At 49.6% G+C, this 21,273-nt stretch overlaps 1 protein-coding gene across 3 annotated transcripts in view; it reads left to right on the top strand.

The window, feature by feature from the left end:
* Nucleotides 1–21,273, top strand: part of TXNDC16 (thioredoxin domain containing 16) — a 47,694-nt gene that overhangs the window by 655 nt on the left and 25,766 nt on the right. For 2 of the 3 annotated variants that reach the window (XR_004418167.1, XM_033061917.1), the window contains exons 2-15: nt 4,963–5,154; nt 6,022–6,104; nt 6,745–6,818; nt 7,651–7,725; nt 8,004–8,125; nt 8,602–8,692; nt 10,147–10,303; nt 11,271–11,437; nt 11,694–11,754; nt 13,096–13,240; nt 13,763–13,909; nt 14,342–14,401; nt 20,646–20,814; nt 21,074–21,210. Coding sequence is in view for 2 of the 3 variants with exons in the window: in XM_033061917.1 (XP_032917808.1) it covers nt 4,986–5,154; nt 6,022–6,104; nt 6,745–6,818; nt 7,651–7,725; nt 8,004–8,125; nt 8,602–8,692; nt 10,147–10,303; nt 11,271–11,437; nt 11,694–11,754; nt 13,096–13,240; nt 13,763–13,909; nt 14,342–14,401; nt 20,646–20,814; nt 21,074–21,210 (1,657 nt within the window). In the remaining variant the exon portion in view is untranslated. Of the gene's footprint in view, nt 1–4,961; nt 5,155–6,021; nt 6,105–6,744; nt 6,819–7,650; nt 7,726–8,003; nt 8,126–8,601; nt 8,693–10,146; nt 10,304–11,270; nt 11,438–11,693; nt 11,755–13,095; nt 13,241–13,762; nt 13,910–14,341; nt 14,402–20,645; nt 20,815–21,073; nt 21,211–21,273 lie in introns of all 3 variants that reach the window. The other variant, XM_033061918.1, reaches the window with a different exon arrangement.

Below are 21,273 nucleotides of genomic sequence, written 5' to 3'. Positions count from 1 at the left end.
ACCCTGTGAGGATGTCCAAGTGTCGCTCCCGGCCCCTGTGGGGATGTCCGAGTGTCGCTCCCGGACCCTGTGGGGATGTGAGGATGTCCAAGTGTCGCTCACAGACCCTGTGGGGATGTCCAGGTGTCGCTCCCGGACTCTGTGAGGGTGTCCAGGTGTCGCTCACGGCCCCTGTGGGGATGTGAGGGTGTCCGAGTGTCGCTCACGGCCCCTGTGGGGATGTCCGGTTGTCACTCACAGACCCTGTGGGGATGTGAGGATGTCCCAGTGTCGCTCACAGACCCTGTGGGGATGTCCGGGTGTCACTCCCGGTCCCTGTGTGGATGTGAGGATGTCCGAGTGTCGCTCCCGGTCCCTGTGGGGATGTCCGGGTGTCACTCCCGGCCCCTGTGTGGATGTGAGGATGTCCAAGTGTCGCTCCCGGACCCTGTGAGGATGTCCAAGTGTCGCTCACAGACCCTGTGGGGATGTCCCAGTGTCGCTCACAGACCCTGTGGGGATGTCCCAGTGTCGCTCACAGACCCTGTGGGGATGTCCCAGTGTCACTCCCGGTCCCTGTGGGGATGTGAGGATGTCCAAGTGTCGCTCCCGGTCCCTGTGGGGATGTGAGGATGTCCAAGTGTCGCTCACAGACCCTGTGGGGATGTCCGAGTGTCGCTCCCGGTCCCTGTGGGGATGTGAGGATGTCCAAGTGTCGCTCACAGACCCTGTGGGGATGTCCAAGTGTCGCTCCCGGACCGCCTGCCCCATCCCTGTGCGTTCTCAGGGACCAGCCCTGCCCTGCGAGGTCTCGGCTCCGGCTGCAGCCCCTGGGTCCCGAGAGGCCTCGCTCGGTTCAGGGATCGCTTCCCCTGCCTGGTTTGGGCATTCCGGCTTTTCCAGCCGAGCACAGGGACAGCGGGGGACAGAAGTAGGTGACAGCCCGGAGCTTGCATCCAGTGCCAGCTGCTCTCCAGGGAATTTGGGGGCTGCTCCCCAGGCCGGGCTGAATGGGGCAGCAGCAGTGGGTGATGCTGAGCGGTGGATTCCAGCAGGTTGTGATTGATTCCAGCAGGTTGTGTGATTCCAGCAGGTTGTGATTCCAGCAGGTTGTGATTCCAGCAGGTGGTGATGCTGTCAGGGAAGTGATGGATTCATCATCCTTGGAAGTGTTGACAAACCGTGTGCATGTGGCACTTGGGGATATGGCAGTGGCAGGCTTGGCAGTGCTGGGGGAATGGTTGGGCTGGTTGGTTTTAAGGGTTTTTTTCCAACCTGTGTGGAAAATGCTGCTGTGCACGGGAAATGCTGCAGCCTGTCCCTCTTGCTGCCTTGGATAGCAGGTGAGACCTGGCTGCTGGGAAGTTGGACCTGGAAGTGAAAATGATAGTGAAACTCTTCTGGAAGTGGCAGGATTAAAAATCCAGGCAAAAATCCTACAAAAATCCAGGCAAATAAGAGGCTGGGATGCACTTGGGTGTTCCCAAAAAAGGATCCCTGTGCTTCAAGATGCTGTCCCTCTAGGCAGCAGGGAGATGAAGTGAGTGCAAAGGGCCAGTGGTTATTTCAGTCCTATAATTGCAGCTCATCCCAAAGCTCTGGAGAAGCATGTCATTGTTATTCCAGCTCCAGATGCTGGGCAATTGTAGCTCTACCACCCTGCCCAAATCAGTTTTGTCCAAAAACTTGCCTTTGGAAAATTTGAAAGGGAATGGTTGGACTCAATAATTTTAGAGAGCTTTTCCAACCTTTAGGATTCTGTCATTTCTCTGGATCACCTAAAGGAAAATTATTTGCATGGACAAAAATGGGGAAGAGCCATCAGTGTTCCTCTCTGCCTTGCATTTTGCAGCAGCAGCAACAGGAGGGATATTTGTGCAGGTGAGCTGCAGAGAGAGCTCCAGCCTGTCCATCCTGCTGGATTTGGGGTCTGGTTTGTGTCCTCCCTGCCAGGAAATCTGGGAGAGCAGCTCACTGATTGAGTGCTGCCAGAAGGGCATGGTGAGAATCCTGCCAAAAATCTGTGCCAGCAGGGTGTGGGGTGAGTGTCCTGCTGCAAAGAGAGGCCTGATTTGGGTCAATCAGTGCAGGAGAGCTGGAGGTGATTCCATTTAGGAGCATCCTAAATGCTCCTGGTTTAGGAACATCTACCTAGGGAGTTAAAATTTACCAACTGAGGGCTCTGCAGGCTGGGAGAGGATGCAAAGTGTAGATTTTACATCACTACCATTAAAGTCCAGGCTGGTGCTGTTTGTCCTGAGTCCAGGAAAGCCCATGGGTGATGGAGGTGCCACCAGCTGGCTGTGCAGCCCAGAATTCCAGTAGGAATTGTGCTCATTCTGCAGCTCATCCTTGTCTTGTGACTCAAATCCCATCCCTAACACCCTCCCTTGGGGAAGCTCAGCTTCCTCAGTGGTAAATCTGGGCAGCTGTGATCTATGTGAGGGGAAAGTGTCAGAGGTGATCCCAGCCCATGGGTTCCACTGCAGGATTCCCAAGCAAATCTGATGTGGCACAATGAGCAATTTATGTCCCCACAAGAGTTTGGGCTGGGTATCTCTGGTGGATTTGGTTTCATTTCAGGTCACCTACAGTGCCCTTAACCACCTTGCCTGGCTCTGCCTTGGAATTGTGACAGTGGAAACATGAACCAGGCCTGGCATTGTGTCAGTGCTGTGCTGGGCTGTCCCTTCTCCATGGGCTTAAGGTTTCCCAGCAGTGACACAGAGCTGCTTCACACATCCATGGTATTTTCACACATCTCTGGCAATCCTGCAAGTGTCAGTGGTGCAGGGTTCTGGCTGTTTCCAGCCCTAGGCTGTTAAAGGTGACAGAGGAAATGGCCTAAAAGCTGAATATTCAGGTCTGGGTTGGTGGGGAGCAGAGGGAAGCTGCTGGGCAGGATGGAATGATGAGGAGGTGAGAGGATTTGAGCAGGGAAGGGGTGAGCACACATTTTTCACTGGACCCCAGAATGGTTTGGGTTGGAAGGACATTAAAACCCATCTTATTCAAACCCCCTACTGTGGGCAGGGACACCTTCCAGGCTGCTCCCAGCCCTGTCCATCCTGGCCTTGGACATTTCCAAGGATTCAGGGGCAGCCACAGCTTCTCTGGGAATTCTATTCCAGGGCTTCTCCATCCTCCCAGCCAGGAATTCCCAATATCTCATCTGTCCCATTCCCTGTGTCCTATCCCTTGTCCCCATCCCTCTCCAGCTCTCCTGGAGCCCCTTTAACCCCTGAGCTCTCCTTGGGGACTGGAGTTATGTTTTTATCTGCTGACCCTCTCCTCCAGGTGTAATCCTGTGACATCTTGGAGGTTGCTCCTCTTCCTTCCATGACAGTGAGCTCTCCCATTTGCCCTGGGCTCGTTCCCATGTGCCAGGGTTGTGTTTATTTTTCCATCCTGCCGTAGCCAAGTTTGTCATTTCATAAACATCACCCCCCCAGCCTGATCCCTGTCCCCTCTGTAAGCCAGGGGAACAGATGGGAGGGCACAGGACCAGAAATGCCTGACACTGCCCAAAGCTGCAAAGGAGGCAACTGGAGATTTTGAGATGAAAAGAAAAAAATTAAATTATTTCCATCTCTGTTGTGCCTTCAGGCCTGATCCAAACCCCTCAGCTCCTGGAGAAGGAGCTGTGAAGGCTGAGTGTGCCTGTCAGTAACTCCTGACTCCTGGAGCTCTTTCCCTGCTTGTTTTTGGAGTGGTTGAGCTTGGGCTGATCCCAGGGCAGCCTCTGCCAGGGTGTTGGAGGGAGTGACAGCCCATGGACACAGGGGTGTTTGTTGAGGGAAGCAGCTGCAGCTCCTGATGCAAATTCTGCATGGATTCAGTCCCAGCTTTGTGCCTTTGTTGAGCAGGGAGCAGCCACACTCCAGCAGCACAGAGCAATCCCTGAGGAGCTGCCTGGGAAGGAATGGAGTGGGAAGAAAGTGGCTTCTCATCCTTTAACCTCCTCACATCATCTGCCACAGGCTGAAATGAGCAGAATCCCAAAATCCCAGATTGGTTTTGGCTGGGAGGAACCTTAGAGATTGTTCCATCCAAGGGGCAGGGACACTTCCCACCAAAATCAAATTCACATTTAATAAATGTATTCTCTGGGAAAGTCAAGGTGGCTGCTAAGAAGTGGCAAAATCAGGAGAAGAAAAGATTTGTCAGAATTCTTGTCTGACTTATTGCTATGCATATTTTAGGTCAAGGCTAATCTGATTTTTTAATTAATCCTTTAAAGGTTAAATTGTATAGAATGTCTGATCACAGAGTAAAGAAAAAAACCCAGCAGTATATATAAAAATAGCATCCATTTAAGTTACATAAATCCTTATATTTATAAAAGAGAAATCAGTTATTCTATAAAAAAAATTAATTCAGAACATGTGTTCCTGAAGCACCAGCAGAACATCCTCATGCTGAGAACTTCAGCTAGAAAATCTTTATAAATATACCTGCAAAATCCTCCTCACTCTGGCCAGAAACAAGAGTCAGAAGATGCACATTTCTATTTTGCACAAATTCTCAGATTTGGTTTTGGGCAGCCCCAGCATGTCCCATCCCTTTGCAAACACCTTTCAGGGCCACATCAATTCTGTTGGCAAAGCTTTAGAGCAGGAATTGAGACACTTTGGGTGGGGGTTTGTGGATGGTGCTGTCACTGCTTTGCTGCCTGAGCATGGAATTTTTTTTGTTTAACTCAAATAAAGAGGAGGGAGGAAAAGCAGCTGAAAGCACTGAGGGTCTGTGCACTTGAAGGTGCCACTCAGAGGAAAGAGAGTGGCTCTGCTGTCCTCTTTGCACTTGTCTGAGTCACCTGTGGATTGAGTGACTAATTCCTAATATCCTCAAGATGTTTGTGTCATGTTAATAATAATTTCCACAGTTGGAAATCACAGTCATGTAACAGAGACTAGAACAGAGAAACATTGTGTTTGTGTTTTTATGTATTATATATTTTTATTTTTTTATTTTTCCCCCCAGTTGTGGCTCTCCTGGGAACAGCCATGACAGCCCAAAAGGACAGATGGGTTTCTTCCTTGGTTTTCCTTCTCTTCTGTCCCTGCTCCATCCCAAGGAGTGGAAGTGCCAGCCTGCAGCAGGAGCCAAGCCCCCAGCACTATTTCAGTGCTTTGGGAGCTGGCAGAGCATCCCTGGCTTTTTTCACCCCCAGTGGTAGGTGTTGAATGGGAGTTCCCATCAGCCTGGGGGCTCAGCAGGGCTTTGGTGAGAGTGGAATAATCACAGAATCCTGGAGTGGTTTGGGTTGGAGGGACAAAAAAAAAAATCCCCTTTCCATGTCAGGGACACTCTGCTGCTCCAAGCCCTGCCCAGCCTGGCCTTGGACATTCCAGGGATCCAGGAGCAGCCACAGCTTCTCTGGGGATTCCATCTCAGCCTCCCCACCCTCCCAGGCAGGAATTCCTTCCCAATTTCCCATCTGGCAGTGGAAGCCATTCCCTGTGTTCTGTCCTTCCATCCCTTGTAAAGAATCTCTCTTCATCTTGTTGGCTCCTTCAGGCACTGGAAAGCTGCAATTAATCACCCCAGAGCTTTCCATTTTCCAACTCTCAGCACAACTGCTCCATCCTCTAATCAGCTTGTGGCCCTCTTCAATGAAGAGGCAGTTCTTGAGATTTTTAAACCCAAAGGGGTTTTGAAGAGCTGGCCAAGCACTGTGTTCCAAGTTTGCACAGTTCCAAGTGCTGCTGACAAGCAGAGACCTCTTGGGATGGGTTCTTTCCTGGCTGTGTCCTCAGGCACATACTTCAAACATCTTCATTCATTTTCTGGAGGTACTGTGGAGGAAAAAGCCAATTTCCTAAGGAATTTCCCATAATACCTGCTGGAAAAAGGGGAATCCCTTTCATGAGGGAGAACTAAAGGCTGTCATGGATTGGGAGAAGATCCTTGACCTTGCTTTTGTTCTTCATGTGATCCCCAGGTGTGGTTTCCCAAAGACATTGTGGGCTGAGGGACATCTCCCACTGTGTGCCAGGAGGATGCTCTTCATTACAGAGAATTTTTATTTTTGTGTTTCAGTTTCTCCTGGTGCCCAGCCCTTCCTGGAGCAGATTGAAAATTCAGCTGAGGCCCTCCAGGACTATGGGATTTCTGTGGTGAAGGTAAAGGGGGCTCAGGGAAGCTGCTGGGTGGGATGAACACAGATTTTTTATGGAATCATGGACTTTTAGAACAGCTTTGGCTTTCAGAAACCTTAAATCTCATCTCTTCCCACCTCACCTTCCATGGGCAGGGACACCTTCCACTATCCTGAGATCCTCCAAGCCCTGTCCAGCCTGGCCTGGAACATTTCCAGGGATGGAAAATGCTCAGGTTCTCTGGGCAGCCTGGTGCAGTGTCCATGTTCCATGGTGGGTGAGATTGGTTAACTTCTTAGTGCAATAAATATTTCATACAAAGGAGATTTTAGCTGAGATTTTATGCAGATTCACATGAAGAAATTACAAATTCAGGTAATTCAAGTGTAATTGGACTCTAAGAAATGCTTATATATTTATATTTGGATTTATTTAGATCCCTCCAGCTACAAACCAGTAAGGAAGCACTGATCTGTCACTTTGAATATGCTGATAGCTCAGGGGATCTTTTCATCCCATCTAACCCAAATCAGACTGAGCTGGAAAACTGAAGTACAAACTCCACTCTCCATCTCTGGATTGACACTCTTGAATGGAAGAAAGCTGTAGGGGTGTGTGGGTCATTGTGGGGCTGAATTTGTAACTACAGATATTTGCTGTCCAGGTGAATTGTCCCACAGAAGATGTCTCAAGATATTGTGGAAAAGAAAATGCATTGAGGAAAGCCTTCCTGTTCAGGTGAGGGGCATTTCTGGGCACTGCACTGGGGTTGCTTTCCAGTGCCAATGTTTGAAGGAAACACTTTATCAGTCAGATGAATGAGAGGAGCCATGAGGACAGCAGTGACCCCCAAAATTCCACCACTTTGGCATCAGTGTGAATTCTCCCGTCCTGCCCCAAGTTCCTTGGAGCAGCAGAAGGATGAGCTGAAATCCCAGGAGAAACATTCCAGCAGTGTTCTCCTGTTCCTGTGGCCTCCCACCCCCTCAGGCCACAAGATTTTGGGTCTAGTCCAAAAAAACCACATTTTGGTGTTCTCTTTGGTGGGCTTAGCTCTTCTGCCCTGGGTGGGAAGGTTCAGCTCCTGATCTCCCCAAGGGTTGGCACTTGGAAGCTTTTCCATGTTCTCAGTTCTCATTGACTGTTGTGCTGATAATTATGGAATAATTAAGGTTGGAAAAGACCTTTAAGGTCATCAAGTGCAACCATTCCAAAGACCTTTGAAAATCGAGTCCAGCCCTTCCCCCAGCACTGCCAAGGCTACCCCAAGTGCTTAGTCATAAATCTTAACATTCTTAACATTTATCTGAAAACAACATTTCATTTATCTGTAATAATATAGGATATTCATTGCTGTACATGCAAATTTATTTTTTAAAATAAGGACTTAGTGCTGCAGGAACCTGCTCAACCAGGCCTGAACGATTCCCAGCTCAAAGACATCTCAAGTGTTTTCTGCCATTTGTCCACCATCCTCCCAATTGTTCTGTGCCTGCCTTGGCTCCCTTTTCCCATTTCCCATGCAGTGACTCTCTCTCAGTTCTTTGTTGATTCTCTCTCCTCTCTGCAGAGGACAGCGACTGATCCGGGAGTTCCCCACCGACGCCCTGTTCGACGTCAACTCCATTGTTGCCAACGTTCTCTTGTAAGTCCAGAGCACATCCCACTCCCTGAAATCCTCTCCTATTCCCACTAAATTCCAGCCCCAGGTATTCCAAACTTCTCTCTTCATTCTCTTCACCCTGTTTTGCTTTGAGACCTTTTCCCTTGAGACAACTCCCCAGCACACACCTGGGCACCTCCAGCTGCCTGGGAATCCTCAATCTGCCAGCAAGAAGCTGGAATTTTACCCTGTTTTTTTCCCATCAGGCTGCAAATTTACTCTTCAGCCAGTTGCTAATTAGTTTTTTTCTGCCTCCTCAGTGCCCTGCTCTTTAATGAAGTTAAATATGTTGAAACACTGACAGATCTTGAGAACATTGAAAATGTGTTGAAAGGGAAGTCCAACATGGTCTTTGCCTATGTGCCAGCTACTGGGACAGCAGGTATGGACACTCAGCTTTCCATCTTCCCTTTCTTCCCCCAGCTTTTTTTTTGTAGAATATCCAGGAGCTGAGTTTCTGACCCAAAATCCTGCAAATGAGAACCTGAAAGGGCCACCCAGCCACAAGATCTCTACTTCTGTACGTCCTGCTTTGCTTCCAGGAAAGTTTTGCTGGGAGCATGAGCCCTGAGAGATGGGCTTGGAGAGGGAAATCAAGCCAGTGGTTTCTGTCTTAAAAAATAAGAAATCCCTGGCTCTGCAGTGGGATGGATTCTCACACAGCACCTGTTTGCTGGAGATCAGGAATGGGATCCAGCTCCAGTTCTCACTTCCCTTCACAGTGTGTTTTCAGACAGACTCTGTGACATTGTACCAAGAGTTTCTGAGTGCCTGGGAATTCATAATTACACCTGGGAAGGATGGAACAGGAGATGTGGAGGGAACAGAGCTGAGTTCACCTTGCCTTTCCCTTTGCAGAGCACAGAGCTGTGATGGAGGCAGCTTTTGTCTATGGGACCATGCACCAGTTTGTCCTGACAACTGAGGCAGCACTGCTGAAAGCCACCAGGTACCTGCAGACACACCCCCACCATGGAGAGCTGCTTCCCTGCACTCCTGGTGTCTCACATTCCCAAATCAGCTCTGGGATGGCAGTAGGATGTTGTGCCAAGGGTGGACAGTCAGATCTGGTTTCCAAAAGCTGCTGGTTGTGTTCCTGGCCCTGGAGTAGCCTTGCTGTTTGTGGCTGAGGGAGCTGGGAAGGGGCTGGAGAATCCCTGAGGGAGCTGGGAAGGGGCTGGAGAATCCCTGAGGGAGCTGGGAAGGGGCTGGAGAATCCCTGAGGGAGCTGGGAAGGGGCTGGAGAATCCCTGAGGGAGCTGGGAGGGCTCAGCCTGGAGAAAAGGAGGCTCAGGGGGCCCTTGTGGCTCTGCACAAGTCCCTGCCAGGAGGGGACACCGGTGAGGATTTGGGATCTGCTCCAGGAACAGGGACAGGACAAGGGGAAATGGCTCCAAGTTGTACCAGAGGAGGTTCAGATTGGATATTAGGGAAAATTTCTTCCTGGAAAGGGTTGTTGTGTCAGAACAGGCTGCCTAGGACAGTGCTGGAGTCTCCATCCCTGCAGGGATTTAAAATCCCTGTGGATGTGGCACTTGGGGACATGGGACAGTGGTGGCCTTGGCAGTGCTGGGGGAACGGTTGAACTCGATGATCTTGGAAGGATTTTCCGACATCAAAACTCCATAACGATTTACCTGGGATTTTGTCCCAGGTAACCCCAGGGTGGCCCTTCCCGAGGTGCCGCTCCATCCTTGCAGGATTTCAGGGAATTGTGCCGTGGCTCTCACTAGATGGCGCGGTTGTCATTGCGCAGGAATCGCTTTAATTGTCCTGAAAGCCGCGCTGCCACCTCCCGGGCTCCTGAAATGCTGGGAGCTTCTCCAGCAGGAGCAGCTTCCAGCCAAGTGGGGCAGCAGGATTTCAGGTTTTAGAACTGCACTTTGCTCTTCCGTGGAGAGTTCCTAAATCCTTATCCAAAGAAAGTGATCCCTGTTTTAGGGGTAGTGAATGGGGGCATTGGAAAAGGGAAGTGACTTCCCAAAGGTACCCATAGGGCACAGCAGGGATGGTGTCACAGCTAACCAAGGACACCTTCCACTGTCCCTGCTTCCTCCAAGCCCTGGCTGGGACACTTCCAGGGATCCAGGGGCGGCCACAGCTTCTCTGGGCACCCTGTGCCAGCACCTCACCACCCTCACAGCCAAAAATTCCTTCCCAATATCCCATCTAAATCTCCCCTTTTCCAGCTTAAAGCCATTCCCTGTGTCCTGTCCCTCCATCCCTGTCCCCAGTCCCTCTCCAGCTCTCCTGGAGCCCCTTCAGGCTCTGAGCTCTCCCTGGAACCTTCTCCTCTCCAGGTGAGCACCCCCAGCCTGTTCCACAACCCTTCAGCAAAGCTGCTCCTTCTGTCAGGGCACTTTGAACCCCTGCTCAGGGTGGGTTTTGTTTCCTCTCTCACAGCCATGATGACCCTGATGTCTCTTCTGCCTGGCTCTCGTTCTACCACTGCCAGCAAGCCACAGAGCCAGGCCAGCCCTGCAGGAGGACAGCCCTGGCCCAGCCCCTGACCCTGCTCAGCATCCACAGGCACCTCAAGCTCATGGGGGCTCCCTTGGTGGTAGGACTGGGAAGGGTTTGCTGCTGGGTGGGAGGGATGTGAGGATGAGGGAGGTGAGAGCAGAGAGAAAGGCTCAGTGTGGGATCTGCCCCTTCCAGGGTGGCTCCAGGCAAGGAGCAGGAATCACCTGGTGCAGCTGCCTCACCACTTCAGGGCTGGCCAAAATGTAAATAAATTATTCAGGGCATTTTCCAGATAACTCAATAGAAGCTTGTTCCAGTGCTCTTGGTAAAGAAACCTTCCTGATGTTGTGTCCAAACCTCCCCTGCTGCAGCTTTGAACCATTCCCACATGTTCTATCCCTGGAGATATCAGTGTTTCCCTCTCCACATCCCTTCAGGAAACTGTGGAGAGCACTGGGATCATCCCTCAGCCTCCTTTTCTCCAAACTAGACAACCCCAAAGTCCTCAGCAGCTCCTGTAGGCTCCCTGCAGGAATTTCAGCACTCTCTAGAATTTGATATCAATCCATGCCTTGGTAAACACAAAGAACAGGAGGTTCCCTCCTATTTCCTCCTTCAGTGATCATTCCTGGCTATCCAAATGAGCTGGGAATGCTCCTCCAGCCATTTTCCTGGATTAGGGAAAGGAGGGAAGGCTCTCCATCAAGCACATCCATCCTGTCATGAGGCAGCACGCCCAGGGCAGGAAGGGAAGGATTCCAGCTCTTGCATGTTGTGACTGGGATTTTCAAACTGGATGCCAGGTAAATAAAAAAAGAGTGGAGATTTGACATCTGGAATTGCTAAACCACAAAAAGCCCCACACAAAATAAAGCCCAGGTTTTTAACAGGGAAGGTTGTGACATGTTGGAACAGTTTAACTGGAATTGTTTGGGTTCTGCTTCCATGGATGTTTTACAATTGGGGATGGGAGCTTTTTCCTGGGAATTTCTGTGCCTGGGGAAGAGCTGAGGTGTCTTCAAGGTGTGGAGCTGTGCTGCAGAATAACCCTGGCTGTTCTCCAGACAGAGGTTGCTGAGGACCCAGAGAAGATCTCCACTGTTCACTTGCAGCTGGGGCTGCCCCTGGTGTTCATCCTGAGCCAGAAGGAGACCTATGAGGCTGACAGGAGGACAGCAGAGTTTGTGGCCTGGCAGCTCTTGGGGAAAGCAGGAGTTGCCCTTTTGTCCAGGTATTTCTCTCAGGTGTTTTGAGGTTCTCCTTGTTTTTTGTGCACTCAGTGACACTTGGATGAGAGGCAGTAAAACCAGGCTACATCCTGTGACAAAGGATTTGTCCAGAATTGTATTAATTTGGAAGTGTGGCTGGCTCAGGGCTGGAAAAATATTCAGACTAAGGGTGAAACTTAGCACTGATGGAATTAGGGCAGAAGGAAGAGGGGTGACATGGATGTCACAGCATCTGATGTTCACTTTGTGTTTTGGAAGGGATCTCGTGGATCTGAACGTTCTGCACCGCTCAAACGTCGCCCTCAAGACACCAGATCAGGTTGGAACTGGATTTCTTTATTAGACAACTCTTAGCTCTTGAGAGGGTGATGGGATGGTGTGAATTGGACAGCACTCCCTGAAGCTCAAGGGGACACATGAATCTGTGGATTTCCCATCCCTGGAATTGTTCCAGGCCAGGCTGGACAGGGCTTGGAGCAACCTGGGATAGTGGAAAGTGTGGAACTGGGTGATCTTTAATGTCCTTTCCATGATTCAGGTGCTGCAGGCACATGATTTGTGCCTGCTGGGAAAGAGAAAATAGTTTATTTTGGGCTCAAAACATTGAGTGCTGCACCTTAAGGCAACACAAGGTTGTGAATTACATCCAAGTGCAAACTCCTCAAAAATTTGGATTTAGGAATGGTGTCAAAAGATGGGAGAGGGACTGAGTGTGAAACAAAAAGCAAACACCCAAAGGTCTGTGCTGAGCTGATGTAACCCAGTGCCTCAGGCAGTGAGCTGGGAAAGGGCAGGGTGTGGGTTAAATGAGGTTGATCAGGATGAGTTAAACTCTGGAGGGACCTGACCCAGCTTGTGAGGCAGCCTGGAATTGGGTGCTGGCAGATGCCAGGGAACACATCATGCCCCAGATGAGCTGAACTGTCACATTTGTGATTTCAGGTGCAGGATCAAACCTGAGCATCCCCTGAGGGCTTCCCATGGCCTGCTGAGAGATGTGCACGTTGGGTGGCTCTGGGAGGTGCCAGCACTTTGTCATTTCTCACAGATCCTGATGAACTTCCCATTTTCTCTCCAGTGCTTATGTCTGAGCTGGTGCCAGCACTGTTTTTAAGCTGACAAGGTCTCATTTCTGAGAAATTCATGTTGATTTTTTGCTTCTTTCCATGGGTTGGCAATCCCTGTACACTTGGGAACATTTCTCCTGGCTGAGCTCCAGGAGATAAATGATTTTTTGTGCTGGTTTCCCAGGCTGGGATGGGCTCCTTGGACCCTGCATGACCTCTCTAATGAGGGGACATCCAAGTGTCCCCTGCTCTTCTTCCCTGCTTGGCCGCTGGGATTTTTCCTGCAGTCCTGAATCTGAGTTAAGTTGCTGGGAGATGGGGCTGGTGTTCACTTTCACCACAGGATCCCTCATATCCACATTCACTTCCTCACAAGGAAACATCAGCCTGGAGTGAGAAAAACTCATGCACAGGAGAAAATTGAGTCAAAGAAACATAACCCAGACATCCCCCTGTTTGGTAGGTTCAGGGATTTGTGGCATATCCCAAAAATAAGGAGTTGGGAGGTGGTGCCCATCAGCCTTGAGTTTGGTCTGCAGATAAAACAAGCAGAGGGAAATGTTGTGCTCCAACTGATTTATTGTTTTCCTCAGGGAATGCCAATCCAATACCTGGTTTTGGAAGACACTGATGAAGTTATAACCCTGGTGGAAGATAAGAACAAGGTCAAACCAATCCAGGAGGATGAGCAGGAGGAGGAGGAGGAAGATGAGGATGAGAAAGAGAATAACAATCAAGGTGTGCAATTAATCAGTGAAAAGCTGATTGTCATCAGACAGAAGGTGCAATCAGCATCAGACATGGCAAAGCATTAGAGAAACCATCCCAATCACTTCATGGTGGCCACAAAGTGCACCCAGCACTGTGTCCTCCACAAATATCTAAAAATTATCCATCCCTTTGGAAGGGTTTGAGACCCTTTGTGTGATGTTTTTGTAAGAGCAGATCCAGACTTGCTTCCTCCAGGGAGAAACCTCTGGTTCCCGCAATACATATTTGAAAATGCATTTGTTCTCTGTGCAAAACTTTAAAAAAGGAGGGGCAGGATCCTAGAGGAGCTTAAAGAATATTCTTCCAATCAAGGGCAGAGATGGAATTAGGGCATTTTGGAGGGTTTGTGTGGGTGGTTGTGGCTCCTCTCCCCAAACCAGATTTCACTCACCCCACATCTCTGCTGAGAGGTTCTGGATTACAAAATCATGCACAGGGGTGGCCCAGGGGGCTGCAGTTCCCCTGGACACACCTGTGGGTCCCTTGCAGATATTCAGGATGACCAGGTGGTGGAAGCAGTTTCCAGGGACAAGAAGAGAGAGCTGCCCCTGGAGCAGATCCTTGTCCTGACAGAGGAGAACTTCCACTCTTCCCTCTCAGAGGCTGCAAGGACAGTGGTGCTGTTTTATGCCAGCTGTGAGTATGAAATGTGGCCTGGCTGCTCCTTCTCTAACTTTGGGATGCTCTCTGTGCTTTTCATGATTCTAGAGACAAGTTTTGACCGTTAATCCATGCCATGGGCACTAATAACAATCAGATTTAATCAGTTCTTATTGGCTGATAATAGCAGATATCAATCTGATATTTAGAGATTTTCAACCTTCATTTTATAGGAAAAAACTGTGGGACAAGAGGGGAAATTTCTGTAGCATGGATGCATGGGCTGGCCTGGACAGTCTGGTGTCTGCTGAAGCATAAATTACATTTTCCTTATTTATTTCAGATCTTACAGAGCTTGAAACACCTCAGGGTGCAGAGATTCATCAAGTGACATTGTCAGGGAGCAAGGTGGGGCTGGCTGTCCCCTGGCTGTCCCTCAGGACTGTGATTTCCCTCTCTGTGTTTCAGGGGAAGCCGTGTCCCTGGCAGTGCTGCGCTCTTACTGCGAGGCGGCCGCTCACCTGAAGGGTAAGGAACCCCAGGGCTCAGTGTCCTGCTTTGGAGGTGTCTGCTGAGGAAGGCAAAAGGAGAATGTAAACCCCCTCCCTCCAAATTATTATAATTTTGAAATCAAGGGGCTCTCAGGCAAAGATATGGGAATTAGGAATAACAGTTCTTTACTAGGAAAATAAAATAGAAATACAGCACTACAAAGAACAAACCCAAAACACTGACAGAATATAGCCTGACACTCCATCAGTCAGGCAGGGTGTTGGCAGCAGTCCCATTCCATGGTGGCTGCATCCTCCTGCAGTGACAGATGTGGCTCAGTTGGAGCAGTGCTCCTGTACAAGGTGCAGTTCAGTGCAAAGGTGCAGTGATGATGTGGAAGGGTCTGGTTTTCCTCTGGGATCCTGTGAAAAAGACTGCTCTGATGTTCCAAATCTGGTTTTATCTAGGTAGGAAATGTTTGGCTCCTCCCCCTGGGTGCAGCATCTCCCCATGGGATGCAGTAATTTTATCAGCCATGCACTGGGACTCCATGGCCATGAACAGGAGAGATCTCCTGGAGGGAGGATGAGCTGTGAAAAGATAAATAACACTGCCCCAGCTGGTTTAACAGATTACCCATTAACAGAAGATATTTCCCACAAAGAACACTGCCCCACCTGGTTTAACAGCTGATCCATTAACAGATAATATCTCCCAGACAGATGAGGATCACTGCCCCACCTGGTGATAGAATCCACATTATTGGTCACATCCTGTATTACAACCTAACACACTCAGGGCTCTCACCTGCTCCTCTTGGCTCTAGGAACCAAATCACTGATGGGACCTCATTCCCTCACCTGGAATACATTCATTTTTCCCCTCTCAGACTCCTAAGGAAAGTCATATCCACACCAGGTTGTTTAGGAATGCTCCTTTGTGTCTTATTTGGGGATCTTTGCAGATCTCTGCTCCCAGGGAAGAAAACACAGAACAGGAGGAAATGGCCTCAAGTTGCACCAGGAGAGGTTTAGGCTGGATATTGGGGAAAATTTCTTCATGGAAAGGATTGTCCAGCCCTGGAGGGATTTAAAAGCTGTGAGGATGTGACACTTGGGGACATGGGGCAGTGGTGGGAAGTCACATGGATCTGGACAAGAGCTATTCCAGCACCTCTGCAGCTGGCTGGTGCCTTCTCCTGGTTTTTTTTGTTTTTTTACCTCCATCAAGACTCATTTTTCCTGGTGCTGGCAGCCCCCTGGGACTGGGCACCATGTCCTGCAGGATTCAGCAGTGGGGACATGAATGGAGGGTGCAGAGGACCCTACAGATTTCTGCAGTGGGAATTGCTTACAAGTAGCTCTCCTGGGAATGCTGCAGACAAATGGGTTTGCACGAAGGGAAAGTCACCAGCAGCTTTGATCTGGACTGAAATCCCAGGAATAAACAGGAAGGGGCAGGAGAGGTGCTTCTTGTTGTGGTTAGAGATATTTGAGTTGGTTTGGGGGTTTCTTTTGAACTTGCCCAGCAGCCAGACCAGCTAAAGGAGAAACACAGGAGGGTCTGTGGGTAAAACTCAGCCTCTTCCCAAGCCAGTTGGTGGGTTCTGCATGCCAGGATTTCACCATGTGTGTTCTGAATCACTTGATAACAATCTCAGGGCAGGGAGGCAGCCACAGACAGACTCTGAGCAGAGATCATGAACTGCCTGGGGTCAGAGCCTTTCCTCTGTGATCACTGAGGTCCCCAAAGGCTCCCAGACCAGACATGACCCTGTGGGATGATTCCAGTCTGGTTTCTCTGAGCAGACACAGAACAGCTGCTTTGGTGGATCTGGATCTCCAATTCATTTTTCCCTGCTGCTAAAGGAGCCTCAGGGAACTGGGAGACCCAGAGGAGCTGGAAAACCTCAGAAGATGCTCTCAGTGATGGCTGCATCAGGAAGGAGACCTCGAGCTGTGCAGGACTGAGAGTAAAACGTTGGGTATGGCTCGGGGCACTCACAGTTCTGACATTCCTGCCTGCTCCAGGGTGGAGCTTCCTTCCCAAGGGCTGGCAATCCCCAACTCCTCAGCTGTCTGAGGAGTGAATCACCCATGCTGGAGGCACATTTGGAGTTGCAGAAGCAGGTCCTGCTCCCGATGCCAATTCTTTGTGCAAAATGGCACTGAGAACAGGCCACGTGTGATCAAACCCGGGAGTGGGGGAGGCTGCAATGACCCTGTGAATCATCCCTTACCAGATGCTCAGCAGATCCTCACCAAGTGAAGTTTGCAGCCCTCAAAGTGTTTTCCATTTGTTGAGAGATCCAGTTTGGCAGGAGACAAAGAGGAGCATCTCTGCCTTGCATGTTTTCTACCCTTGGAGCAAGAATTTCTCTGTCCCACTGGGGTTCACCTCTGGTTTGCTTTTGCAAGATGGGAATTTTTGGAGGCAGAGGATGTGAAGGTGAGACAGTGCTGAGCATTTTTTGTGTGGATCATTGGCCTTTTGTGCAAAGAAGAGAGGAAATCAGTATCTAAGAAGAGCAGTATATTGTGATGGAAAATGGTTCTGCTTCTCCTCTGTGCTCCTGGGGTCTTCTTGAGCAGGGATTGACAAAGACAGGGGTGAAGTTGTAGCTGCATGAGTTAGCAATGGACACCCATGGAGTGTAACTGAAGTGAGGATTTCAGGGCTCACTGTGATGTTTTCCAAGTAGTTGTTCCCATTCTGTGTTGGATTCTTCCTCTTGAAGTGCAGCACTTTGTACATAACTTCTCTTCCATGTTGTGGCCTTTGCACCAGCTCTCCAAGTGAGTTGGTTTTTTAATACAATCACAGAATTGTTTAGGTTGGAAAAACCTTCCAAGATCATGGAGTCCAACCATTCCTCCAGCACTGCCAAGGCCACCACTGTCCCATGTCCCCAAGTGCCACATCCACATGGCTTTTTAAATCCCTCCAGGGATGGGGACTTCAGCACTGCCCTGGGCAGCTGTGCCAGAGCTGGACAATTTCCATGAAGAAATTTTCCTCAATATCCAACCCAAACCTCTCCTGGTGCAACCTGAGGCCATTTCCTCTTGGAAATGACATCCAGAACCTGACATCCACCCTCCTAGCAGGGACTTGTGCAGAGCCACAAGGGCCCCCTGAGCCTCCTTTTCTCCAGGCTGAGCCCTCCCAGCTCCCTCAGGAATTCTCCAGCCCCTTCCCAGCTCCCTCAGGAATTCTCCAGCCCCTTCCCATCTCCCTCAGGAATTCTCCAGCCCCTTCCCAGCTCCCTCAGGGATTCTCCAGCCCCTTCCCAGCTCCCTCAGGAATTCTCCAGCCCCTTCCCAGCTCCCTCAGGGATTCTCCAGCCCCTTCCCAGCTCCCTCAGGGATTCTCCAGCCCCTTCCCAGCTCCCTCAGGAATTCTCCAACCCCTTCCCAGCTCCCTCAGCCTCTCCTGGTGCTCCAGACCCTTCCCCAGCTCCTCTCCTTTCCTGAACTCAAGCACCATGCCATCCTTCCTTCCAAATAATGATAAGTTCAAGGGACTCCTGATTTTTCTTGATGGTTTGTCTTGTCCTGGTTTTCTAAGACCTCTAGGACAGAGCTTCTTGCTTTTGCTGGATTTAGTAGCACCTAAAACCACAGGACAGTGTTTTGTGTTCTTCTTTCACCTTTCTTCCCACTCAGCAGTGACCCCAGGGCTGGACAGTCCTTTGCTGAGTTCCTCAGCTTGTTCAGTCATTAATGCAGTGGTGCAGGTTGGGATGGCAGAGGGAATGTCCTGTACCAAGTTTTTCAGGCCAGATGGGGCTCCCTCAGAGCACATGGTAGGTAATTCCCTGAGCTAATATCCAAACATTAAAATTCATCTTTGAAGGAGCTTTAAGCAGCCTCACAACTCGATTTTACCAGCACATCAAAGCCCATTTCCATGGAATTACTTTCCAGAGTTGGGCAAGACACAAAATGATGTGGTAAGAGATGATGAGAAGCAGCTACACTGGATCAGAGGTGTGAAGTAAATCTGAGGTCAGGCTTTCAGTTTGAGGTCTTCCTGCGGAGTCTGGGAATGACACAAACCATGTCTGCTCTCCTGGTGTGTTTTAACAATATCTGCCTGGCTGAGTGGGTTTGCAGGCCCTTCACTTGTGCTGCTTCCTGCTTTTTCTGCACAGGAGTTTGACACAAGGCAGAACAGCAGCAAACTCCTCATGTGAACAGCAGTGCAGAACCTCAAATGAAGGCTGCAGAAAATGGTGCTGTGGGAGGCCAGGGATAATGCTGAGCTACAAAAACCCTCATGGAATAATCCCAGAAGGGTTTGGGATGGGAGAGACCTTAGAGCTCCATCTCATTCCAACCCCTGCCAGGACAGGGACACCTTCTACTGTCCCAGGGTGCTCCAACCTGGCCTGGAACCCTCCCAGGGGTTTGGGGCAGCCACAGCTCCTCTGGGTAACAGGGATTTGTGCAACACTCAGCTGTGCTCAGTTCTCAGGAACTTGGTTTCATGTTTGATCAGCCTGGCATGGGTTTGTCACCCTGCCCAGTGGTGTCACTACCCCCTCCTCAGCACCCTTGATGTGTTGTTTCCTTTTATTATTCCTCTCTCACTGGCTCTTTCCAGGAAAAACTTGGTTGGGTTTTTCCTCAGGAGGGAAGTCTTCCAAACTACTCCAGATTTTCATTTGCTTAGACCTTTCTAGAAATTTTTTTTCCCAGGCTGGGCTCTGCAGAGGTTTCTCCAGAATAATAGAATTTCTTCCCATGGGCTGCAGATGCTGTTGAGTGTTCTCCCATCCCTTTCTTGCAGCACCTTTGCATCCTTCTTCTCCTCATGGAATGCTGCTGTCCTTACACTTTGCCCTTCAAATTGCTTTCTGCCCCTCTAGGCTCGAGATCAAAACCAGATTGGATGTGGTTTTTTTTCCATCAGCCAGGCCTTTCATGAAAAGAGTGATTAGAATCAGGTCCAGGACAGGGAGAAGAAGGCTTGCCTGGCTTCTCTTGAGAAATCCTCATCATCTGGTTTCTGGAGGACTCTTTGCCATGGTCTGCCTCCATGTGTGTACTTGTCTCTAGGTTTTATCCCATCTTTCCCATGCAGCTTTTGAGTCCTGCTCAAAGAAATTTAGGGAAGGAATGAAGATTTGTGAGATACAACATTCCTGCTGTGGGCATGGACAGCTGCACACTGCCCTTGGTCAAACCCCTGAGGCTGGAAGCCAAGGGAAGGGAGGGAGTGAAGCTGGTCAGGATTTAGGTCAGGCTTAGCCATGGATCAACATCAGCAGCCTGTGCTGGGCTTTACCAGATCCCTGGAAATGTTCCAGGCCAGGTTGGACAGGGCTTGGAATAACCTGGGACAGTGGAAAGTGTCCCTGCCCTGGCAGGGGTGGAATGAGATGGGATTTAAGGTCCCTTCCAGCCCAAACCATGCTGTGACTCCATGGCCCTTTGCTGAAGGAAATGCTGGAGTTGCACAGATCTTGGGCTCATAGAACCAACTTTTCATTTATTTCACTTCTTACCATTGGTGAGACCATAAAAAACCTTTTTAGGACATTTGCCAGGACCCACAGTTGGACTGACTGCTCTGTAATTCCCAAGTGCTCTTCCTTTCCCATTCCCCTTTCTTAAGCTCCTGCAGGTGTCTGCTCATGGCTTGGGTGTGATCACAGAAAATGCTGAGTTGGAAAGGACCCACAAGGATCATCAAGGCCAACTCCTGGCTCTCAGGACAGCCCCAAGAATCCCACCCTACACCTCCCTAAGCAAATCTCTTCCATCCCATTTAACTGCTCCATGTGCATGCTTGAGGTAGAACAGATTTTTTTTTCAATATTGAACAACTTAATAAATGCAAAAATCTTGGCTGTATCCTCTTCTTCCATCATGCCAAGCTTTGTCTTCCCTCTTTGCTGGAAGTGAGTGCCTGCATTATTTCTTCTCTCTCTTGGCCTTATTCCTAAGGTATTTCCAACACCTTTCCCTACTGCCTTTTAAGCTCCTGGACATTTGCCTCAGGATTTTGTGGTGTTGCCTGCAGTTACCAGTAAGATGTGACCATTTCTGGGAACGAGTGATTTCAAGAGGGAGATGGGCTGTACTCAAAGGGATTGTGCATTAGGGGCTGGATTTTGTATTAATTATGTTATTAATAAAAATATTTTCTATTAGTTATATTAATACAAACATAGACAACAATATCTACTGAGCTAACAAAAAGCTTTGTTTTCCAAGCAATTTATTGTTGATTTTAGTTTTCTGTATCATTCATGAGTATTTTTTTTCCACTCTAGGAACCCCAGGGGTTTTGCTGTCCCGGGTGAACTGCTGGGACTGGCCTGGCCTCTGCTCCCAGGAGAATGTCACCCAGTTCCCCACCATGAGGATTTACAAGGAGGGACAGCACTCAGTGACATATGGTGGCATGTGGGGAGCTGAAGAGATGAGCAGCTTCATCCTGCTGTGAGTGACAAATGGCAGGGTGACACTGGCACATCTGTCACCCTCCCAGTCTGTTTGCTGGAATCTTTTTTTGTTACTTTTAGTGGGGATCCCAAAGCTCTCAGTTTGCTGTGAGCAGCTCCAGCCCCTCTCTGGCACTTCCCAGATGATAATTTTTGTCTCTAAAGAGGTCTCACACTTGTCCCATTGTTGGATTGAGCCTGTTCATCCCAAAAGCACAGAAGACAACAGCCCAAGTTGTTTCTCTGCCTTTCCACAGCAGCCAAGTTTCCTGCCCACTGAAGCTGGCCACGATGGATGAAGCAGAAGGATATTTGAGAGGGGAGTTTCCATCTGAGCTCTCATCCCACCACCACACCTCACTGCTGGGAGTTTTTAGCACAGCCACCAGTGAAGGTTTGTTGGGATTGGTGGGTTAAACACTCTCCAGTTTCATTCCTGGTGGGACAGGGATGTTCA

The sequence above is a fragment of the Catharus ustulatus genome, chromosome 6 (assembly GCF_009819885.2).
Source record: "Catharus ustulatus isolate bCatUst1 chromosome 6, bCatUst1.pri.v2, whole genome shotgun sequence".
NCBI lineage: Eukaryota > Metazoa > Chordata > Aves > Passeriformes > Turdidae > Catharus > Catharus ustulatus.
Note: the sequence above shows the minus strand (reverse complement) of the source record. Positions and strands in the feature narration are given on the sequence as shown.